Source organism: Hyla sarda, unplaced genomic scaffold (assembly GCF_029499605.1).
Source record: "Hyla sarda isolate aHylSar1 unplaced genomic scaffold, aHylSar1.hap1 scaffold_251, whole genome shotgun sequence".
Lineage (NCBI taxonomy): Eukaryota > Metazoa > Chordata > Amphibia > Anura > Hylidae > Hyla > Hyla sarda.
The window spans coordinates 197781-216722 of record NW_026609198.1 but is presented as its reverse complement, the minus strand read 5'-3'; the positions used below and the strand labels follow the sequence as shown (position 1 = coordinate 216722).

Below are 18942 nucleotides of genomic sequence, written 5' to 3'. Positions count from 1 at the left end.
CAGAGCTGCACTCACTATTCTACTGTAACATCATTTATCCTCCAGAGCTGCACTCACTATTCTGCTGTAACATCATTTATCCTCCAGAGCTGCACTCACTATTCTGCTGTAACATCATTTATCCTCCAGAGCTGCACTCACTATTCTACTGTAACATCATTTATCCTCCAGAGCTGCACTCACTATTCTGCTGTAACATCATTTATACTCCAGAGCTGCACTCACTATTCTGCTGTAACATCATTTATACTCCAGAGCTGCACTCACTATTCTGCTGTAACATCATTTATCCTCCAGAGCTGCACTCACTATTCTACTGTAACATCATTTATCCTCCAGAGCTGCACTCACTATTCTACTGTAACATCATTTATCCTCCAGAGCTGCACTCACTATTCTGCTGTAACATAATTTATCCTCCAGAGCTGCACTCACTATTCTGCTGTAACATAATTTCTTATCCTCCAGAGCTGCACTCACTATTCTGCTGTTTTATAGTGCAGTTACCTCCAGAGCAGTTACTCACTGCTGTGCTGCCTACACTTACAGCCTGTACTCACTGCTATTCTGCCTACACTTACAGCCTGTACTCACTGCTGTGCTGCCTACACTTACAGCCTGTACTCACTGCTGTGCTGCCTACACTTACAGCCTGTACTCACTGCTGTGCTGCCTACACTTACAGCCTGTACTCACTGCTGTGCTGCCTACACTTACAGCCTGTACTCACTGCTGTGCTGCCTACACTTACAGCCTGTACTCACTGCTGTTCTGCCTACACTTACAGCCTGTACTCCCTGCTGTGCTGCCTACACTTACAGCCTGTACTCACTGCTGTTCTGCCTACACTTACAGCCTGTACTCCCTGCTGTTCTGCCTACACTTACAGCCTGTAATCACTGCTGTTCTGCCTACACTTACAGCCTGTACTCACTGCTGTTCTGCCTACACTTACAGCCTGTAATCACTGCTGTTCTGCCTACACTTACAGCCTGTACTCACTGCTGTTCTGCCTACACTTACAGCCTGTAATCACTGCTGTTCTGCCTACACTTACAGCCTGTACTCACTGCTGTTCTGCCTACACTTACAGCCTGTACTCCCTGCTGTGCTGCCTACACTTACAGCCTGTACTCACTGCTGTGGTGCCTGTATTCACTGCTGTGCTGCCTAGACTTACAGCCTATACTCACTGCTGTTCTGCCTACACTTACAGCCTGTACTCACTGCTGTGCTGCCTACACTTAAAGCCTGTACTCACTGCTGTGCTGCCTACACTTACAGCCTGTACTCACTGCTGTGCTGCCTACACTTACAGCCTGTACTCACTGCTGTGCTGCCTACACTTACAGCCTGTACTCACTGCTATTCTGCCTACACTTACAGCCTGTACTCACTGCTGTGCTGCCTACACTTACAGCCTGTACTCACTGCTATTCTGCCTACACTTACAGCCTGTACTCACTGCTGTTCTGCCTACACTTACAGCCTGTACTCACTGCTGTGCTGACTACACTTACAGCCTGTACTCACTGCTGTGCTGCCTACACTTACAGCCTATACTCACTGCTGTGCTGCCTACACTTGCAGCCTGTACTCACTGCTGTTCTGCCTACACTTACAGCCTGTACTCACTGCTGTGCTGCCTACACTTCCAGCCTATACTCACTGCTGTGCTGCCTACACTTACAGCCTGTACTCACTGCTGAGCTGCCTACACTTACAGCCTGTACTCACTGCTGAGCTGCCTACACTTACAGCCTGTACTCACTGCTGAGCTGCCAACACTTACAGCCTGTACTCACTGCTGAGCTGCCTACACTTACAGCCTGTACTCACTGCTGAGCTGCCTACACTTACAGCCTGTACTCACTGCTGAGCTGCCTACACTTACAGCCTGTACTCACTGCTGTGCTGCCTACACTTACAGCCTGTACTCACTGCTATTCTGCCTACACTTACAGCCTGTACTCACTGCTGTTCTGCCTACACTTACAGCCTGTACTCACTGCTATTCTGCCAACACTTACAGCCTGTACTCACTGCTGTGCTGCCTACACTTACAGCCTGTACTCACTGCTGTGCTGCCTACACTTACAGCCTGTACTCACTGCTATTCTGCCAACACTTACAGCCTGTACTCACTGCTGAGCTGCCTACACTTACAGCCTGTACTCACTGCTGTGCTGACTACACTTACAGCCTGTACTCACTGCTGTGCTGCCTACACTTACAGCCTGTACTCACTGCTGTGCTGCCTACACTTACAGCCTGTACTCACTGCTGAGCTGCCTACACTTACAGCCTGTACTCACTGCTGTGCTGCCTACACTTACAGCCTGTACTCACTGCTGTGCTGCCTACACTTACAGCCTGTACTCACTGCTGTGCTGCCTACACTTACAGCCTGTACTCACTGCTGTGCTGCCTACACTTACAGCCTGTACTCACTGCTGTGCTGCCTACACTTACAGCCTGTACTCACTGCGGAGCCGCCTACACTTACAGCCTGTACTCACTGCTGAGCTGCCTACACTTACAGCCTGTACTCACTGCGGAGCCGCCTACACTTACAGCCTGTACTCACTGCTGAGCTGCCTACACTTACAGCCTGTACTCACTGCTGAGCTGCCTACACTTACAGCCTGTACTCACTGCTGAGCTGCCTACACTTACAGCCTGTACTCACTGCTGTGCTGCCTACACTTACAGCCTGTACTCACTGCTATTCTGCCAACACTTACAGCCTGTACTCACTGCTGTGCTGCCTACACTTACAGCCTGTACTCACTGCTGTGCTGCCTACACTTACAGCCTGTACTCACTGCTATTCTGCCAACACTTACAGCCTGTACTCACTGCTGAGCTGCCTACACTTACAGCCTGTACTCACTGCTATTCTGCCAACACTTACAGCCTGTACTCACTGCTGAGCTGCCTACACTTACAGCCTGTACTCACTGCTGTGCTGACTACACTTACAGCCTGTACTCACTGCTGTGCTGCCTACACTTACAGCCTGTACTCACTGCTGTTCTGCCTACACTTACAGCCTGTACTCACTGCTGAGCTGCCTACACTTACAGCCTGTACTCACTGCTGAGCTGCCTACACTTACAGCCTGTACTCACTGCTGTGCTGCCTACACTTACAGCCTGTACTCACTGCTATTCTGCCAACACTTACAGCCTGTACTCACTGCTGTGCTGCCTACACTTACAGCCTGTACTCACTGCTGTGCTGCCTACACTTACAGCCTGTACTCACTGCTATTCTGCCAACACTTACAGCCTGTACTCACTGCTGAGCTGCCTACACTTACAGCCTGTACTCACTGCTATTCTGCCAACACTTACAGCCTGTACTCACTGCTGAGCTGCCTACACTTACAGCCTGTACTCACTGCTGTGCTGCCTACACTTACAGCCTGTACTCACTGCTGTGCTGCCTACACTTACAGCCTGTACTCACTGCTGTTCTGCCTACACTTACAGCCTGTACTCCCTGCTGTGCTGCCTACACTTACAGCCTGTACTCACTGCTGAGCTGCCTACACTTACAGCCTGTACTCACTGCTGTGCCACCTACACTTACTGGGGAGTCAGCGCAGCCAAGTTTTTGATGCTAAAGGAAGCCTACCCCTCTAGTGCCGGACACCTGGCTGCGCTGACTCCACCTCCCCCGTAAGTGTACGTCAGTGAGGTAGTGCCCGCATCGTAAGTCCCTTCTGAATGACAAATACTGAAGCAATAATTCTACCCCAATAGGAGCGTTGGGGCCACATTCCTGTCACTGTGAGATCTCAGCATGTACAGGCTGCCTAAGAGTGACAGGAGTGAGGATAGAGGAACCAAACTCCTATCACCCTCAGCAGACTGTACAAGAGGAGAAATATACTGTATTTATGTGGAGGGGGTGTCTATAAAGGGTGGGCACACAGGGGCCCCATGAGGTGTCAGGACCAGGACATGTTTCTCCACAGAGATCTGGATCACTCTGACATTTCTCCACTGCTCTATTATATTTGCCCCTCCCCCCGAGTCTCATTTTGCTGTTTCCCGTGGACACAATGGCCCTGTAGTTTGTCATTTGCTGCTGTTCTATTATTTCAGCGCATTTCGTAAAGGTTATTTTGGCTCATAACGTCACGGCTTCATCTGTTTCTATGCCTGAGCCTACATTCTGCAGGGGCGCGTGATGTCCTGGGTGGGGTAGTCAGAGAACCCCGGGATGATGGCGCACATCTTGGACTCTATAGACAAGTATTATGTAAAAATCCCAAGGTTAGGGGTAGAGTTGAGGGAACTTACAGTAAATTGGCTCGTAGCGAACCTCGCAGCTCGGCTGTGGATTACTTTAGTCTGCATAAATTAGTTCAGCTTTCCAAGGGCTCTGGTTGCCTGGAAAAGGTGGATACAGACCCAGGAGACATAAGACTGTCATCCCGGACATTTCCAGGCAACCAGAGCCCTTGGAAAGCTGAACTAATTTATGCAGACTAAAGTAATCCACAGCCGAGCCACGAGGTTCGCTACGAGCCAATATACTGTAAGTTCACTCAACTCTAGTGCGGGGATACGTTTTTTTTACATGATACTTGTCCTTTCAGTCACCGACTCCTCCCTCTCCGCAGACCAAGATGGAGGCTCCTCGGTGTCAGAGATGAAGGAGACCTGTGATTACTTGTCCCACCATAAATTCACTATCGCTTCTTAAACTCAAACACCTTCCTAATTCCCATCAGAGCAGCGCGGATCTGACCCCCTGTACTGATCTGACCCCCTGTACTGATCTGACCCCCTGTACTGATCTGACCCCCTGTACTGATCTGACCCCCTGTACTGATCTGTCCCCCTGTACTGATCTGACCCCCTGTACTGATCTGTCCCCCTGTACTGATCTGACCCACTGTACTGATCTGACCCCCTGTACTGATCTGTCCCCCCTGTACTGATCTGACCCCCTGTACTGATCTGACCCCCTGTACTGATCTGACCCCACTGTACTGATCTGTCCCCCCTGTACTGATCTGTCCCCACTGTACTGATCTGACCCCCTGTACTGATCTGTCCCCACTGTACTGATCTGACCCCCTGTACTGATCTGACCCCCTGTACTGATCTGTCCCCCAGTACTGATCTGTCCCCCTGTACTGATCTGTCTCACTGTACTGATCTGATCCCCTGTATTGATCTGACCCCCTGTACTGATCTGACCCCCTGTACTGATCTGTCCCCCAGTACTGATCTGACCCACTGTACTGATCTGACCCCCTGTACTGATCTGTCCCCCTGTACTGATCTGACCCCCTGTACTGATCTGACCCCCTGTACTGATCTGACCCCCTGTACTGATCTGACCCCCTGTACTGATCTGACCCCCTGTACTGATCTGTCCCCCAGTACTGATCTGACCCCCTGTACTGATCTGTCCCCACTGTACTGATCTGTCCCCACTGTACTGATCTGTCCCCCTGTACTGATCTGTCCCCCTGTACTGATCTGTCCCCCCTGTACTGATCTGTCCCCCAGTACTGATCTGTCCCCCTGTACTGATCTGACCCCCTGTACTGATCTGACCCCCTGTACTGATCTGTCCCCCTGTACTGATCTGACCCACTGTACTGATCTGTCCCCACTGTACTGATCTGTCCCCCTGTACTGATCTGACCCCCTGTACTGATCTGTCCCCCTGTACTGATCTGACCCCCTGTACTGATCTGACCCCCTGTACTGATCTGTCCCCACTGTACTGATCTGACCCCATTGTACTGATCTGACCCCCTCTACTGATCTGACCCCTGTACTGATCTTACCCCCTGTACTGATCTGACCCACTGTACTGATCTGTCCCCTGTACTGATCTGTCCCCTGTACTGATCTGACCCACTGTACTGATCTGTCCCCACTGTACTGATCTGTCCCCACTGTACTGATCTGACCCCACTGTACTGATCTGACCCCATTGTACTGATCTGTCCCCCAGTACTGATCTGACCCACTGTACTGATCTGACCCCCTGTACTGATCTGACCCCCTGTACTGATCTGTCCCCCTCTACTGATCTGACCCCTGTACTGATCTTACCCCCTGTACTGATCTGACCCACTGTACTGATCTGTCCCCACTGTACTGATCTGACCCCCTGTACTGATCTGACCCCACTGTACTGATCTGACCCCCTGTACTGATCTGTCCCCACTGTACTGATCTTACCCCCTGTACTGATCTGACCCACTGTACTGATCTGTCCCCACTGTACTGATCTGTCCCCACTGTACTGATCTGACCCCCTGTACTGATCTGACCCCCTGTACTGATCTGACCCCTGTACTGATCTGTCCCCTGTACTGATCTGTCCCCCTGTACTGATCTGACCCCCTGTACTGATCTGACCCCCTGTACTGATCTGACCCCCTGTACTGATCTGACCCCACTGCACTGATCTGACCCCACTGTACTGATCTGTCCCCACTGTACTGACCTGACCCCCTGTACTGATCTGTCCCCCAGTACTGATCTGTCCCCCAGTACTGATCTGTCCCCCTGTACTGATCTGACCCCCTGTACTGATCTGACCCCCTGTACTGATCTGACCCCCTGTACTGATCTGACCCCCTGTACTGATCTGTCCCCCAGTACTGATCTGTCCCACTGTACTGATCTGACCCCCTGTACTGATCTGACCCCCTGTACTGATCTGACCCCCCTGTACTGATCTGTCCCCCAGTACTGATCTGTCCCCCAGTACTGATCTGTCCCCCAGTACTGATCTGTCCCCCAGTACTGATCTGACCCCCAGTACTGATCTGTCCCCCAGTACTGATCTGACCCCCAGTACTGATCTGTCCCCCAGTACTGATCTGACCCCCAGTACTGATCTGTCCCCCAGTACTGATCTGTCCCACTGTACTGATCTGACCCCCTGTACTGATCTGACCCCCTGTACTGATCTGACCCCCCTGTACTGATCTGTCCCCCAGTACTGATCTGTCCCCCAGTACTGATCTGTCCCCCAGTACTGATCTGACCCCCTGTACTGATCTGACCCCCTGTACTGATCTGACCCCCTGTACTGATCTGACCCCCTGTACTGATCTGACCCCCTGTACTGATCTGACCCCCTGTACTGATCTGACCCACTGTACTGATCTGTCCCCCTGTACTGATCTGACCCACTGTACTGATCTGACCCCCTGTACTGATCTGTCCCCCCTGTACTGATCTGTCCCCACTGTACTGATCTGACCCCCTCTACTGATCTGTCCCCACTGTACTGATCTGACCCCCTGTACTGATCTGACCCCCTGTACTGATCTGTCCCCCAGTACTGATCTGTCCCCCTGTACTGATCTGTCTCACTGTACTGATCTGATCCCCTGTATTGATCTGACCCCCTGTACTGATCTGACCCCCTGTACTGATCTGTCCCCACTGTACTGATCTGACCCCCTGTACTGATCTGTCCCCCAGTACTGATCTGACCCACTGTACTGATCTGACCCCCTGTACTGATCTGTCCCCACTGTACTGATCTGACCCCCTGTACTGATCTGACCCCCTGTACTGATCTGACCCCCTGTACTGATCTGACCCCCTGTACTGATCTGACCCCCTGTACTGATCTGTCCCCCAGTACTGATCTGTCCCCACTGTACTGATCTGACCCCCTGTACTGATCTGTCCCCACTGTACTGATCTGTCCCCCTGTACTGATCTGTCCCCCTGTACTGATCTGTCCCCCCTGTACTGATCTGTCCCCCAGTACTGATCTGTCCCCCTGTACTGATCTGTCCCCCTGTACTGATCTGTCCCCCTGTACTGATCTGTCCCCCCTGTACTGATCTGTCCCCCAGTACTGATCTGACCCACTGTACTGATCTGACCCCCTGTACTGATCTGTCCCCCCTGTACTGATCTGTCCCCCCTGTACTGATCTGTCCCCCCTGTACTGATCTGTCCCCACTGTACTGATCTGACCCCACTGTACTGATCTGACCCCCTGTACTGATCTGTCCCCACTGTACTGATCTGACCCCCAGTACTGATCTGTCCCCCTGTACTGATCTGTCCCCCTGTACTGATCTGATCCCCTGTATTGATCTGACCCCCTGTACTGATCTGACCCCCTGTACTGATCTGTCCCCCTGTACTGATCTGACCCCCAGTACTGATCTGTCCCCCAGTACTGATCTGACCCCCAGTACTGATCTGTCCCCCAGTACTGATCTGTCCCACTGTACTGATCTGACCCCCTGTACTGATCTGACCCCCTGTACTGATCTGACCCCCCTGTACTGATCTGTCCCCCAGTACTGATCTGTCCCCCTGTACTGATCTGACCCCCTGTACTGATCTGACCCCCTGTACTGATCTGACCCCCTGTACTGATCTGACCCCCTGTACTGATCTGACCCCCTGTACTGATCTGACCCCCTGTACTGATCTGACCCACTGTACTGATCTGTCCCCCTGTACTGATCTGACCCACTGTACTGATCTGACCCCCTGTACTGATCTGTCCCCTCTGTACTGATCTGTCCCCACTGTACTGATCTGACCCCCTGTACTGATCTGTCCCACTGTACTGATCTGTCCCCCTGTACTGATCTGACCCACTGTACTGATCTGACCCCCTGTACTGATCTGTCCCCTCTGTACTGATCTGTCCCCACTGTACTGATCTGACCCCCTGTACTGATCTGTCCCCACTGTACTGATCTGACCCCCTGTACTGATCTGACCCCCTGTACTGATCTGTCTCACTGTACTGATCTGATCCCCTGTATTGATCTGACCCCCTGTACTGATCTGACCCCCTGTACTGATCTGTCCCCCTGTACTGATCTGTCCCCCAGTACTGATCTGACCCACTGTACTGATCTGACCCCCTGTACTGATCTGTCCCCACTGTACTGATCTGACCCCCTGTACTGATCTGACCCCCTGTACTGATCTGACCCCCTGTACTGATCTGACCCCCTGTACTGATCTGACCCCCTGTACTGATCTGACCCCCTGTACTGATCTGTCCCCCAGTACTGATCTGACCCCCTGTACTGATCTGTCCCCACTGTACTGATCTGACCCCCTGTACTGATCTGTCCCCACTGTACTGATCTGTCCCCCTGTACTGATCTGTCCCCCTGTACTGATCTGTCCCCCCTGTACTGATCTGTCCCCCAGTACTGATCTGTCCCCCTGTACTGATCTGTCCCCCTGTACTGATCTGTCCCCCCTGTACTGATCTGTCCCCCAGTACTGATCTGACCCACTGTACTGATCTGACCCCCTGTACTGATCTGTCCCCCCTGTACTGATCTGTCCCCCCTGTACTGATCTGTCCCCACTGTACTGATCTGACCCCACTGTACTGATCTGACCCCCTGTACTGATCTGTCCCCACTGTACTGATCTGACCCCCAGTACTGATCTGTCCCCCTGTACTGATCTGTCCCCCTGTACTGATCTGTCCCCCTGTACTGATCTGATCCCCTGTATTGATCTGACCCCCTGTACTGATCTGACCCCCTGTACTGATCTGTCCCCCTGTACTGATCTGACCCCCTGTACTGATCTGTCCCCCAGTACTGATCTGACCCCCTGTACTGATCTGACCCCCTGTACTGATCTGACCCCCTGTACTGATCTGTCCCCCTGTACTGATCTGTCCCCCAGTACTGATCTGACCCCCTGTACTGATCTGTCCCCACTGTACTGATCTGACCCCCTGTACTGATCTGACCCCCTGTACTGATCTGACCCCCTGTACTGATCTGACCCCCTGTACTGATCTGTCCCCCAGTACTGATCTGACCCCCTGTACTGATCTGTCCCCACTGTACTGATCTGACCCCCTGTACTGATCTGTCCCCACTGTACTGATCTGTCCCCCAGTACTGATCTGTCCCCCTGTACTGATCTGTCCCCCTGTACTGATCTGTCCCCACTGTACTGATCTGTCCCCACTGTACTGATCTGACCCCCTGTATTGATCTGACCCCCTGTACTGATCTGTCCCCCTGTACTGATCTGTCCCCACTGTACTGATCTGACCCCCTGTACTGATCTGTCTCACTGTACTGATCTGACCCCTGTACTGATCTTACCCCCTGTACTGATCTGACCCCCTGTACTGATCTGTCCCCACTGTACTGATCTGACCCCCTGTACTGATCTGACCCCCTGTACTGATCTGTCCCCACTGTACTGATCTGACCCCCTGTACTGATCTGACCCACTGTACTGATCTGTCCCCCTGTACTGATCTGTCCCCACTGTACTGATCTGTCCCCCTGTACTGATCTGTCCCCACTGTACTGATCTGACCCCCTGTACTGATCTGTCCCCCTGTACTGATCTGTCCCCCTGTACTGATCTGTCTCACTGTACTGATCTGACCCCTGTACTGATCTTACCCCCTGTACTGATCTGACCCCCTGTACTGATCTGTCCCCACTGTACTGATCTGACCCCACTGTACTGATCTGACCTCCTGTACTTATCTGTCCCCACTGCACTGATCTGACCCCACTGTACTGATCTGTCCCCACTGTACTGATCTGACCCCCTGTACTTATCTGTCCCCACTGTACTGATCTGACCCCCTGTACTGATCTGTCCCCACTGTACTGATCTGTCCCCCTGTACTGATCTGTCCCCACTGTACTGATCTGACCCCCTGTACTGATCTGTCCCCCTGTACTGATCTGTCTCACTGTACTGATCTGACCCCTGTACTGATCTTACCCCCTGTACTGATCTGACCCCCTGTACTGATCTGACCCCACTGTACTGATCTGACCCCCTGTACTTATCTGTCCCCACTGCACTGATCTGACCCCACTGTACTGATCTAACCCCCTGTACTGATCTGACCCCCTGTACTGATCTGACCCCCTCTACTGATCTGTCCCCACTGCACTGATCTGACCCCCTGTACTGATCTGACCCCCTGTACTGATCTGACCCCCTGTACTGATCTGACCCACTGTACTGATCTGTCCCCACTGCACTGATCTGACCCCACTGTACTGATCTGTCCCCACTGCACTGATCTGACCCCACTGTACTGATCTGACCCCACTGTACTGATCTGACCCCACTGTACTGATCTGACCCCACTGTACTGATCTGACCCACTGTACTGATCTGACCCCACTGTACTGATCTGACCCCCTGTACTGATCTGTCCCCACTGTATTGATCTGACCCCCTGTACTGATCTGACCCCCTGTACTGATCTGACCCCCTGTACTGATCTGACCCCCTGTACTGATCTGACCCACTGTACTGATCTGACCCACTGTACTGATCTGACCCACTGTACTGATCTGACCCCACTGTACTGATCTGTCCCCACTGTACTGATCTGTCCCCACTGTACTGATCTGTCCCCACTGTACTGATCTGTCCCCACTGTACTGATCTGACCCCCTGTACTGATCTGACCCCCTGTACTGTTCTGACCCCCTGTACTGATCTGACCCCCTGTACTGATCTGTCCCCACTGTACTGATCTGTCCCCACTGTACTGATCTGACCCCCTGTACTGATCTGACCCCTTGTACTGATCTGACCCCTTGTACTGATCTGACTCCCTTTACTGATCTGTCCCCACTGTACTGATCTGACCCCCTGTACTGATCTGACCCCCTGTACTGATCTGACCCCCTGTACTGATCTGACCCCCAGTACTGATCTGACCCCCTGTACTGATCTGACCCCCTGTACTGATCTGACCCCCTGTACTTATCTGACCCCCTGCACTGATCTGTCCCCACTGTACTGATCTGGACTTATACCAGGATCTGGACCTGCAGTAGGATCTGGACTTTCCCCTGGACCTACATGGGATCTGCACAGAATTCCGACCATGTTGACATTACACAGTGACGCAGATTGATAAAGCTTTTATTGTCAGTAAATGAGGCAGTAAAATAAATTCTCTAAGATGAACAGTAAAATGTCTTCTGTGCAGGACGCCCCCTGCTGCCCCTCCCTGATATTGCTTCATTGTGGGCGGATGACATCACAGGGGACCCCTACATAACCCCCCCTGAGATTCCAGAGTCCAGCGGTGACCTCCTCAGCTCCCGTCCTCCTCCTCAGAGACCTCCTCAGCCGGCACCAGGCGCAGGTTGTTGGCTCTTACACAGGTGAGGGAGGGGCAGCCGCTCATCAGGTCTGACACCCCCTGGAGAGAGACCCCCGAACCGTCCAGACTGAGCTGTACGATGGCCGTGTGCCTGAGGAACCGCAGCCCTGACCAAGGGGAGAAGATCGGGAGGTCATGGAGGAGCAGAAGGTTATCCTATACCCAGTGCGGGGCCCTATACTATATACAGAGCTGTGCGGGGCCCTATACTATATACAGAGCTGTGCGGGATCCTATACTATATACAGAGCTGTGCGGGGCCCTATACTATATACAGAGCTGTGCGGGCCCTATACTATATACAGAGCTGTGCGGGGCCCTATACTATATACAGAGCTGTGCGGGGCCCTATACTATATACAGAGCTGTGCGGGGCCCTATACTATATACAGAGCTGTGCGGGGTCCTATACTATATACAGAGCTGTGCGGGGCCCTATACTATATACAGAGCTGTGCGGGCCCTATACTATATACAGAGCTGTGCGGGGCCCTATACTATATACAGAGCTGTGCGGGATCCTATACTATATACAGAGCTGTGCGGGGCCCTATACTATATACAGAGCTGTGCGGGGTCCTATACTATATACAGAGCTGTGCGGGGCCCTATACTATATACAGAGCTGTGAGGGGCCCTATACTATATGCAGAGCTGTGAGGGGCCCTATACTATATGCAGAGCTGTGCGGGGCCCTATACTATATGCAGAGCTGTGCGGGGCCCTATACTATATGCAGAGCTGTGCGGGGCCCTATACTATATACAGAACTGTGCGGGGCCCTATACTATATACAGAGCTGTGCGGGGCCCTATGCTATATACAGAGCTGTGCGGGGCCCTATACTATATACAGAGCTGTGCGGGGTCCTATACTATATACAGAGCTGTGCGGGGTCCTATACTATATACAGAGGTGTGCGGGGCCCTATACTATATACAGAGCTGTGCGGGGCCCTATACTATATACAGAGCTGTGCGGGGCCCTATACTATATACAGAGCTGTGCGGGGTCCTATACTATATACAGAGCTGTGCGGGGCCCTATACTATATACAGAGCTGTGCGGGGCCCTATACTATATACAGAGCTGTGCGGGGCCCTATACTATATACAGAGCTGTGCGGGGTCCTATACTATATACAGAGCTGTGCACGGCCCTATACTATATACAGAGCTGTGCGGGGCCCTATACTATATACAGAACTGTGAGGGGTCCTATACTATATACAGAGCTGTGCGGGGCCCTATACTATATACAGAGCTGTGCGGGGCCCTATACTATATACAGAGCTGTGCGGGGCCCTATACTATATACAGAGCTGTGCGGGATCCTATACTATATACAGAGCTGTGAGGGGTCCTATACTATATACAGAGCTGTGCGGGGCCCTATACTATATACAGAGGTGTGCGGGGCCCTATACTATATACAGAGCTGTGCGGGGCCCTATACTATATACAGAGCTGTGCGGGGCCCTATACTATATACAGAGCTGTGCGGGGCCCTATACTATATACAGAGCTGTGCGGGGCCCTATACTATATACAGAGCTGTGCGGGGCCCTATACTATATACAGAGCTGTGCGGGCCCTATACTATATACAGAGCTGTGCGGGGCCCTATACTATATACAGAGCTGTGCGGGGCCCTATACTATATACAGAGCTGTGCGGGGCCCTATACTATATACAGAGCTGTGCGGGGCCCTATACTATATACAGAGCTGTGCGGGGCCCTATACTATATACAGAGCTGTGCGGGGCCCTATACTATATACAGAGCTGTGCGGGGCCCTATACTATATACAGAGCTGTGCGGGGCCCTATACTATATACAGAGCTGTGCGGGGCCCTATACTATATACAGAACTGTGCGGGGCCCTATACTATATACAGAACTGTGCGGGGCCCTATACTATATACAGAACTGTGCGGGGCCCTATACTATATACAGAGCTGTGCGGGGCCCTATACTATATACAGAGCTGTGCGGGGCCCTATACTATATACAGAGCTGTGCGGGGCCCTATACTATATACAGAGCTGTCCGGGGCCCTATACTATATACAGAGCTGTGCGGGGCCCTATACTATATACAGAGCTGTGCGGGGCCCTATACTATATACAGAGCTGTGCGGGGCCCTATACTATATACAGAGCTGTGCGGGGCCCTATACTATATACAGAGCTGTGCGGGGCCCTATACTATATACAGAGCTGTGCGGGGCCCTATACTATATACAGAGCTGTGCGGGGCCCTATACTATATACAGAGCTGTGCGGGGCCCTATACTATATACAAAGCTGTGCGGGGCCCTATACTATATACAGAGCTGTGCGGGGCCCTATACTATATACAGAGCTGTGCGGGGCCCTATACTATATACAGAGCTGTGCGGGGCCCTATACTATATACAGAGCTGTGCGGGGCCCTATACTATATACAGAGCTGTGCGGGGCCCTATACTATATACAGAGCTGTGCGGGGCCCTATACTATATACAGAGCTGTGCGGGGCCCTATACTATATACAGAGCTGTGCGGGGCCCTATACTATATACAGAGCTGTGCGGGGCCCTATACTATATACAGAGCTGTGCGGGGCCCTATACTATATACAGAGCTGTGCGGGGCCCTATACTATATACAGAGCTGTGCGGGGCCCTATACTATATACAGAGCTGTGCGGGGCCCTATACTATATACAGAGCTGTGCGGGGCCCTATACTATATACAGAGCTGTGCGGGGCCCTATACTATATACAGAGCTGTGCGGGGCCCTATACTATATACAGAGCTGTGCGGGGCCCTATACTATATACAGAGCTGTGCGGGGCCCTATACTATATACAGAGCTGTGCGGGGCCCTATACTATATACAGAGCTGTGCGGGGCCCTATACTATATACAGAGCTGTGCGGGGCCCTATACTATATACAGAGCTGTGCGGGGCCCTATACTATATACAGAGCTGTGCGGGGTCCTATACTATATACAGAGCTGTGCGGGGCCCTATACTATATACAGAGCTGTGCGGGGCCCTATACTATATACAGAGCTGTGCGGGGCCCAATACTATATACAGAGCTGTGCGGGGCCCTATACTATATACAGAGCTGTGCGGGGCCCTATACTATATACAGAGCTGTGCGGGGCCCTATACTATATACAGAGCTGTGCGGGGCCCTATACTATATACAGAGCTGTGCGGGGTCCTATACTATATACAGAGCTGTGCGGGGCCCTATACTATATACAGAGCTGTGCGGGGCCCTAAAGTATATACTAGCGCTGTGCGGGGCCCTATACTATATACAGAGCTGTGCGGGGCCCTATACTATATACAGAGCTGTGCGGGGCCCTATACTATATACAGAGCTGTGCGGGGCCCTATACTATATACAGAGCTGTGCGGGGCCCTATACTATACACAGAGCTGTGCGGGGCCCTATACTATATACAGAGCTGTGCGGGCCCTATACTATATACAGAGCTGTGCGGGGCCCTATACTATATACAGAGCTGTGCGGGGCCCTATACTATATACAGAGCTGTGCGGGGCCCTATACTATATATACAGAGCTGTGCGGGGCCCTATACTATATACAGAGCTGTGCGGGGCCCTATACTATATACAGAGCTGTGCGGGGCCCTATACTATATATACAGAGCTGTGCGGGGTCCTATACTATATATACAGAGCTGTGCGGGGCCCTATACTATATACAGAGCTGTGCGGGGTCCTATACTATATACAGAGCTGTGCGGGGCCCTATACTATATACAGAGCTGTGCGGGGTCCTATACTATATACAGAGCTGTGCGGGGCCCTATACTATATACAGAGCTGTGCGGGGCCCTATACTATATACAGAGCTGTGCGGGGCCCTATACTATATACAGAGCTGTGCGGGGCCCTATACTATATACAGAGCTGTGCGGGATCCTATACTATATACAGAGCTGTGCGGGGCCCTATACTATATACAGAGCTGTGCGGGGCCCTATACTATATACAGAGCTGTGCGGGGCCCTATACTATATACAGAGCTGTGCGGGGCCCTATACTATATACAGAGCTGTGCGGGGCCCTATACTATATACAGAGCTGTGAGGGGCCCTATACTATATATACAGAGCTGTGCGGGGCCCTATACTATATACAGAGCTGTGCGGGGCCCTATACTATATACAGAGCTGTGCGGGGACCTATACTATATACAGAGCTGTGCGAGGCCCTATACTATATACAGAGCTGTGCGGGGCCCTATACTATATACAGAGCTGTGCGGGGCCCTATACTATATACAGAGCTGTGCGGGGTCCTATACTATATACAGAACTGTGCGGGGCCCTATACTATATACAGAGCTGTGCGGGGCCCTATACTATATACATAGCTGTGCGGGGCCCTATACTATATACAGAGCTGTGCGGGGCCCTATACTATATACAGAGCTGTGCGGGGTCCTATACTATATACAGAGCTGTGCGGGGCCCTATACTATATACAGAACTGTGCGGGGCCCTATACTATATATACAGAGCTGTGCGGGGCCCTATACTATATACAGAGCTGTGCGGGGCCCTATACTATATACAGAGCTGTGCGGGGCCCTATACTATATACAGAGCTGTGCGGGGCCCTATACTATATACAGAGCTGTGCGGGGCCCTATACTATATACAGAGCTGTGCGGGGTCCTATACTATATACAGAGCTGTGCGGGGCCCTATACTATATACAGAGCTGTGCGGGGCCCTATACTATATACAGAGCTGTGCGGGGCCCTATACTATATACAGAGCTGTGCGGGGTCCTATACTATATACAGAGCTGTGCGGGGCCCTATACTATATACAGAGCTGTGCGGGGCCCTATACTATATACAGAGCTGTGCACGGCCCTATACTATATACAGAGCTGTGCGGGGCCCTATACTATATACAGAACTGTGAGGGGTCCTATACTATATACAGAGCTGTGCGGGGCCCTATACTATATACAGAGCTGTGCGGGGCCCTATACTATATACAGAGCTGTGCGGGGCCCTATACTATATACAGAGCTGTGCGGGGCCCTATACTATATACAGAGCTGTGCGGGGCCCTATACTATATACAGAGCTGTGCGGGGCCCTATACTATATACAGAGCTGTGCGGGGCCCTATACTATATACAGAGCTGTGCGGGGCCCTATACTATATACAGAGCTGTGCGGGGCCCTATACTATATACAGAGCTGTGCGGGGCCCTATACTATATACAGAGCTGTGCGGGGCCCTATACTATATACAGAGCTGTGCGGGGCCCTATACTATATACAGAGCTGTGCGGGGCCCTATACTATATACAGAGCTGTGCGGGGCCCTATACTATATACAGAGCTGTGAGGGGCCCTATACTATATATACAGAGCTGTGAGGGGTCCTATACTATATAAAGAGCTGTGAGGGGCCCTATACTATATATACAGAGCTGTGAGGGGTCCTATACTATATACAGAGCTGTGCGGGGCCCTATACTATATACAGAGCTGTGCGGGGCCCTATACTATATACAGAGCTGTGCGGGGCCCTATACTATATACAGAGCTGTGCGGGGCCCTATACTATATACAGAGCTGTGCGGGGCCCTATACTATATACAGAGCTGTGCGGGGCCCTATACTATATATACAGAGCTGTGCGGGGCCCTATACTATATACAGAGCTGTGCGGGGTCCTATACTATATACAGAGCTGTGCGGGGCCCTATACTATATACAGAGCTGTGCGGGGCCCTATACTATATACAGAGCTGTGCGGGGCCCTATACTATATACAGAGCTGTGCGGGGTCCTATACTATATACAGAGCTGTGCGGGGCCCTATACTATATACAGAGCTGTGCGGGGCCCTATACTATATACAGAGCTGTGCGGGGCTCTATACTATATACAGAGCTGTGCGGGGCCCTATACTATATACAGAGCTGTGCGGGGCCCTATACTATATACAGAGCTGTGCGGGGCCCTATACTATATACAGAGCTGTGCGGGGCCCTATACTATATACAGAGCTGTGCGGGGCCCTATACTATATACAGAGCTGTGCGGGGCCCTATACTATATACAGAGCTGTGCGGGGCCCTATACTATATACAGAGCTGTGCGGGGCCCTATACTATATACAAAGCTGTGCGGGGCCCTATACTATATACAGAGCTGTGCGGGGTCCTATACTATATACAGAGCTGTGCGGGGCCCTATACTATATACAGAGCTGTGCACGGCCCTATACTATATACAGAGCTGTGCGGGGCCCTATACTATATACAGAGCTGTGCGGGGCCCTATACTATATACAGAGCTGTGCGGGGCCCTATACTATATACAGAGCTGTGCGGGGCCCTATACTATATACAGAACTGTGCGGGGCCCTATACTATATACAGAGCTGTGCGGGGCCCTATACTATATACAGAGCTGTGCGGGGCCCTATACTATATACAGAGCTGTGCGGGGCCCTATACTATATACAGAGCTGTGCGGGGCCCTATACTATATGCAGAGCTGTGCGGGGCCCTATACTATATACAGAACTGTGCGGGGTCCTATACTATATACAGAGCTGTGCGGGGCCCTATACTATATACAGAGCTGTGCGGGGCCCTATACTATATACAGAGCTGTGCGGGGCCCTATACTATATACAGAGCTGTGCGGGGCCCTATACTATATACAGAGCTGTGCGGGGCCCTATACTATATACAGAGCTGTGCGGGGCCCTATACTATATACAG

The 18942-nt window shown here is 51.9% G+C and overlaps 1 protein-coding gene across 4 annotated transcripts in view; it reads right to left on the bottom strand.

The window, feature by feature from the left end:
* Positions 1 to 11895: 11895 nt before the first annotated feature.
* LOC130323574 (uncharacterized) overlaps positions 11896 to 18942 on the bottom strand; it is a 146679-nt gene continuing 139632 nt past the window's right edge. For all 4 annotated transcript variants that reach the window (XM_056553158.1, XM_056553159.1, XM_056553157.1 and 1 more), the window contains one exon: positions 11896 to 12263. In XM_056553158.1, coding sequence (XP_056409133.1) covers positions 12088 to 12263 — 176 coding nt within the window. In that variant the 3' untranslated portion in view covers positions 11896 to 12087. The remainder of the gene's footprint in view (positions 12264 to 18942) is intronic.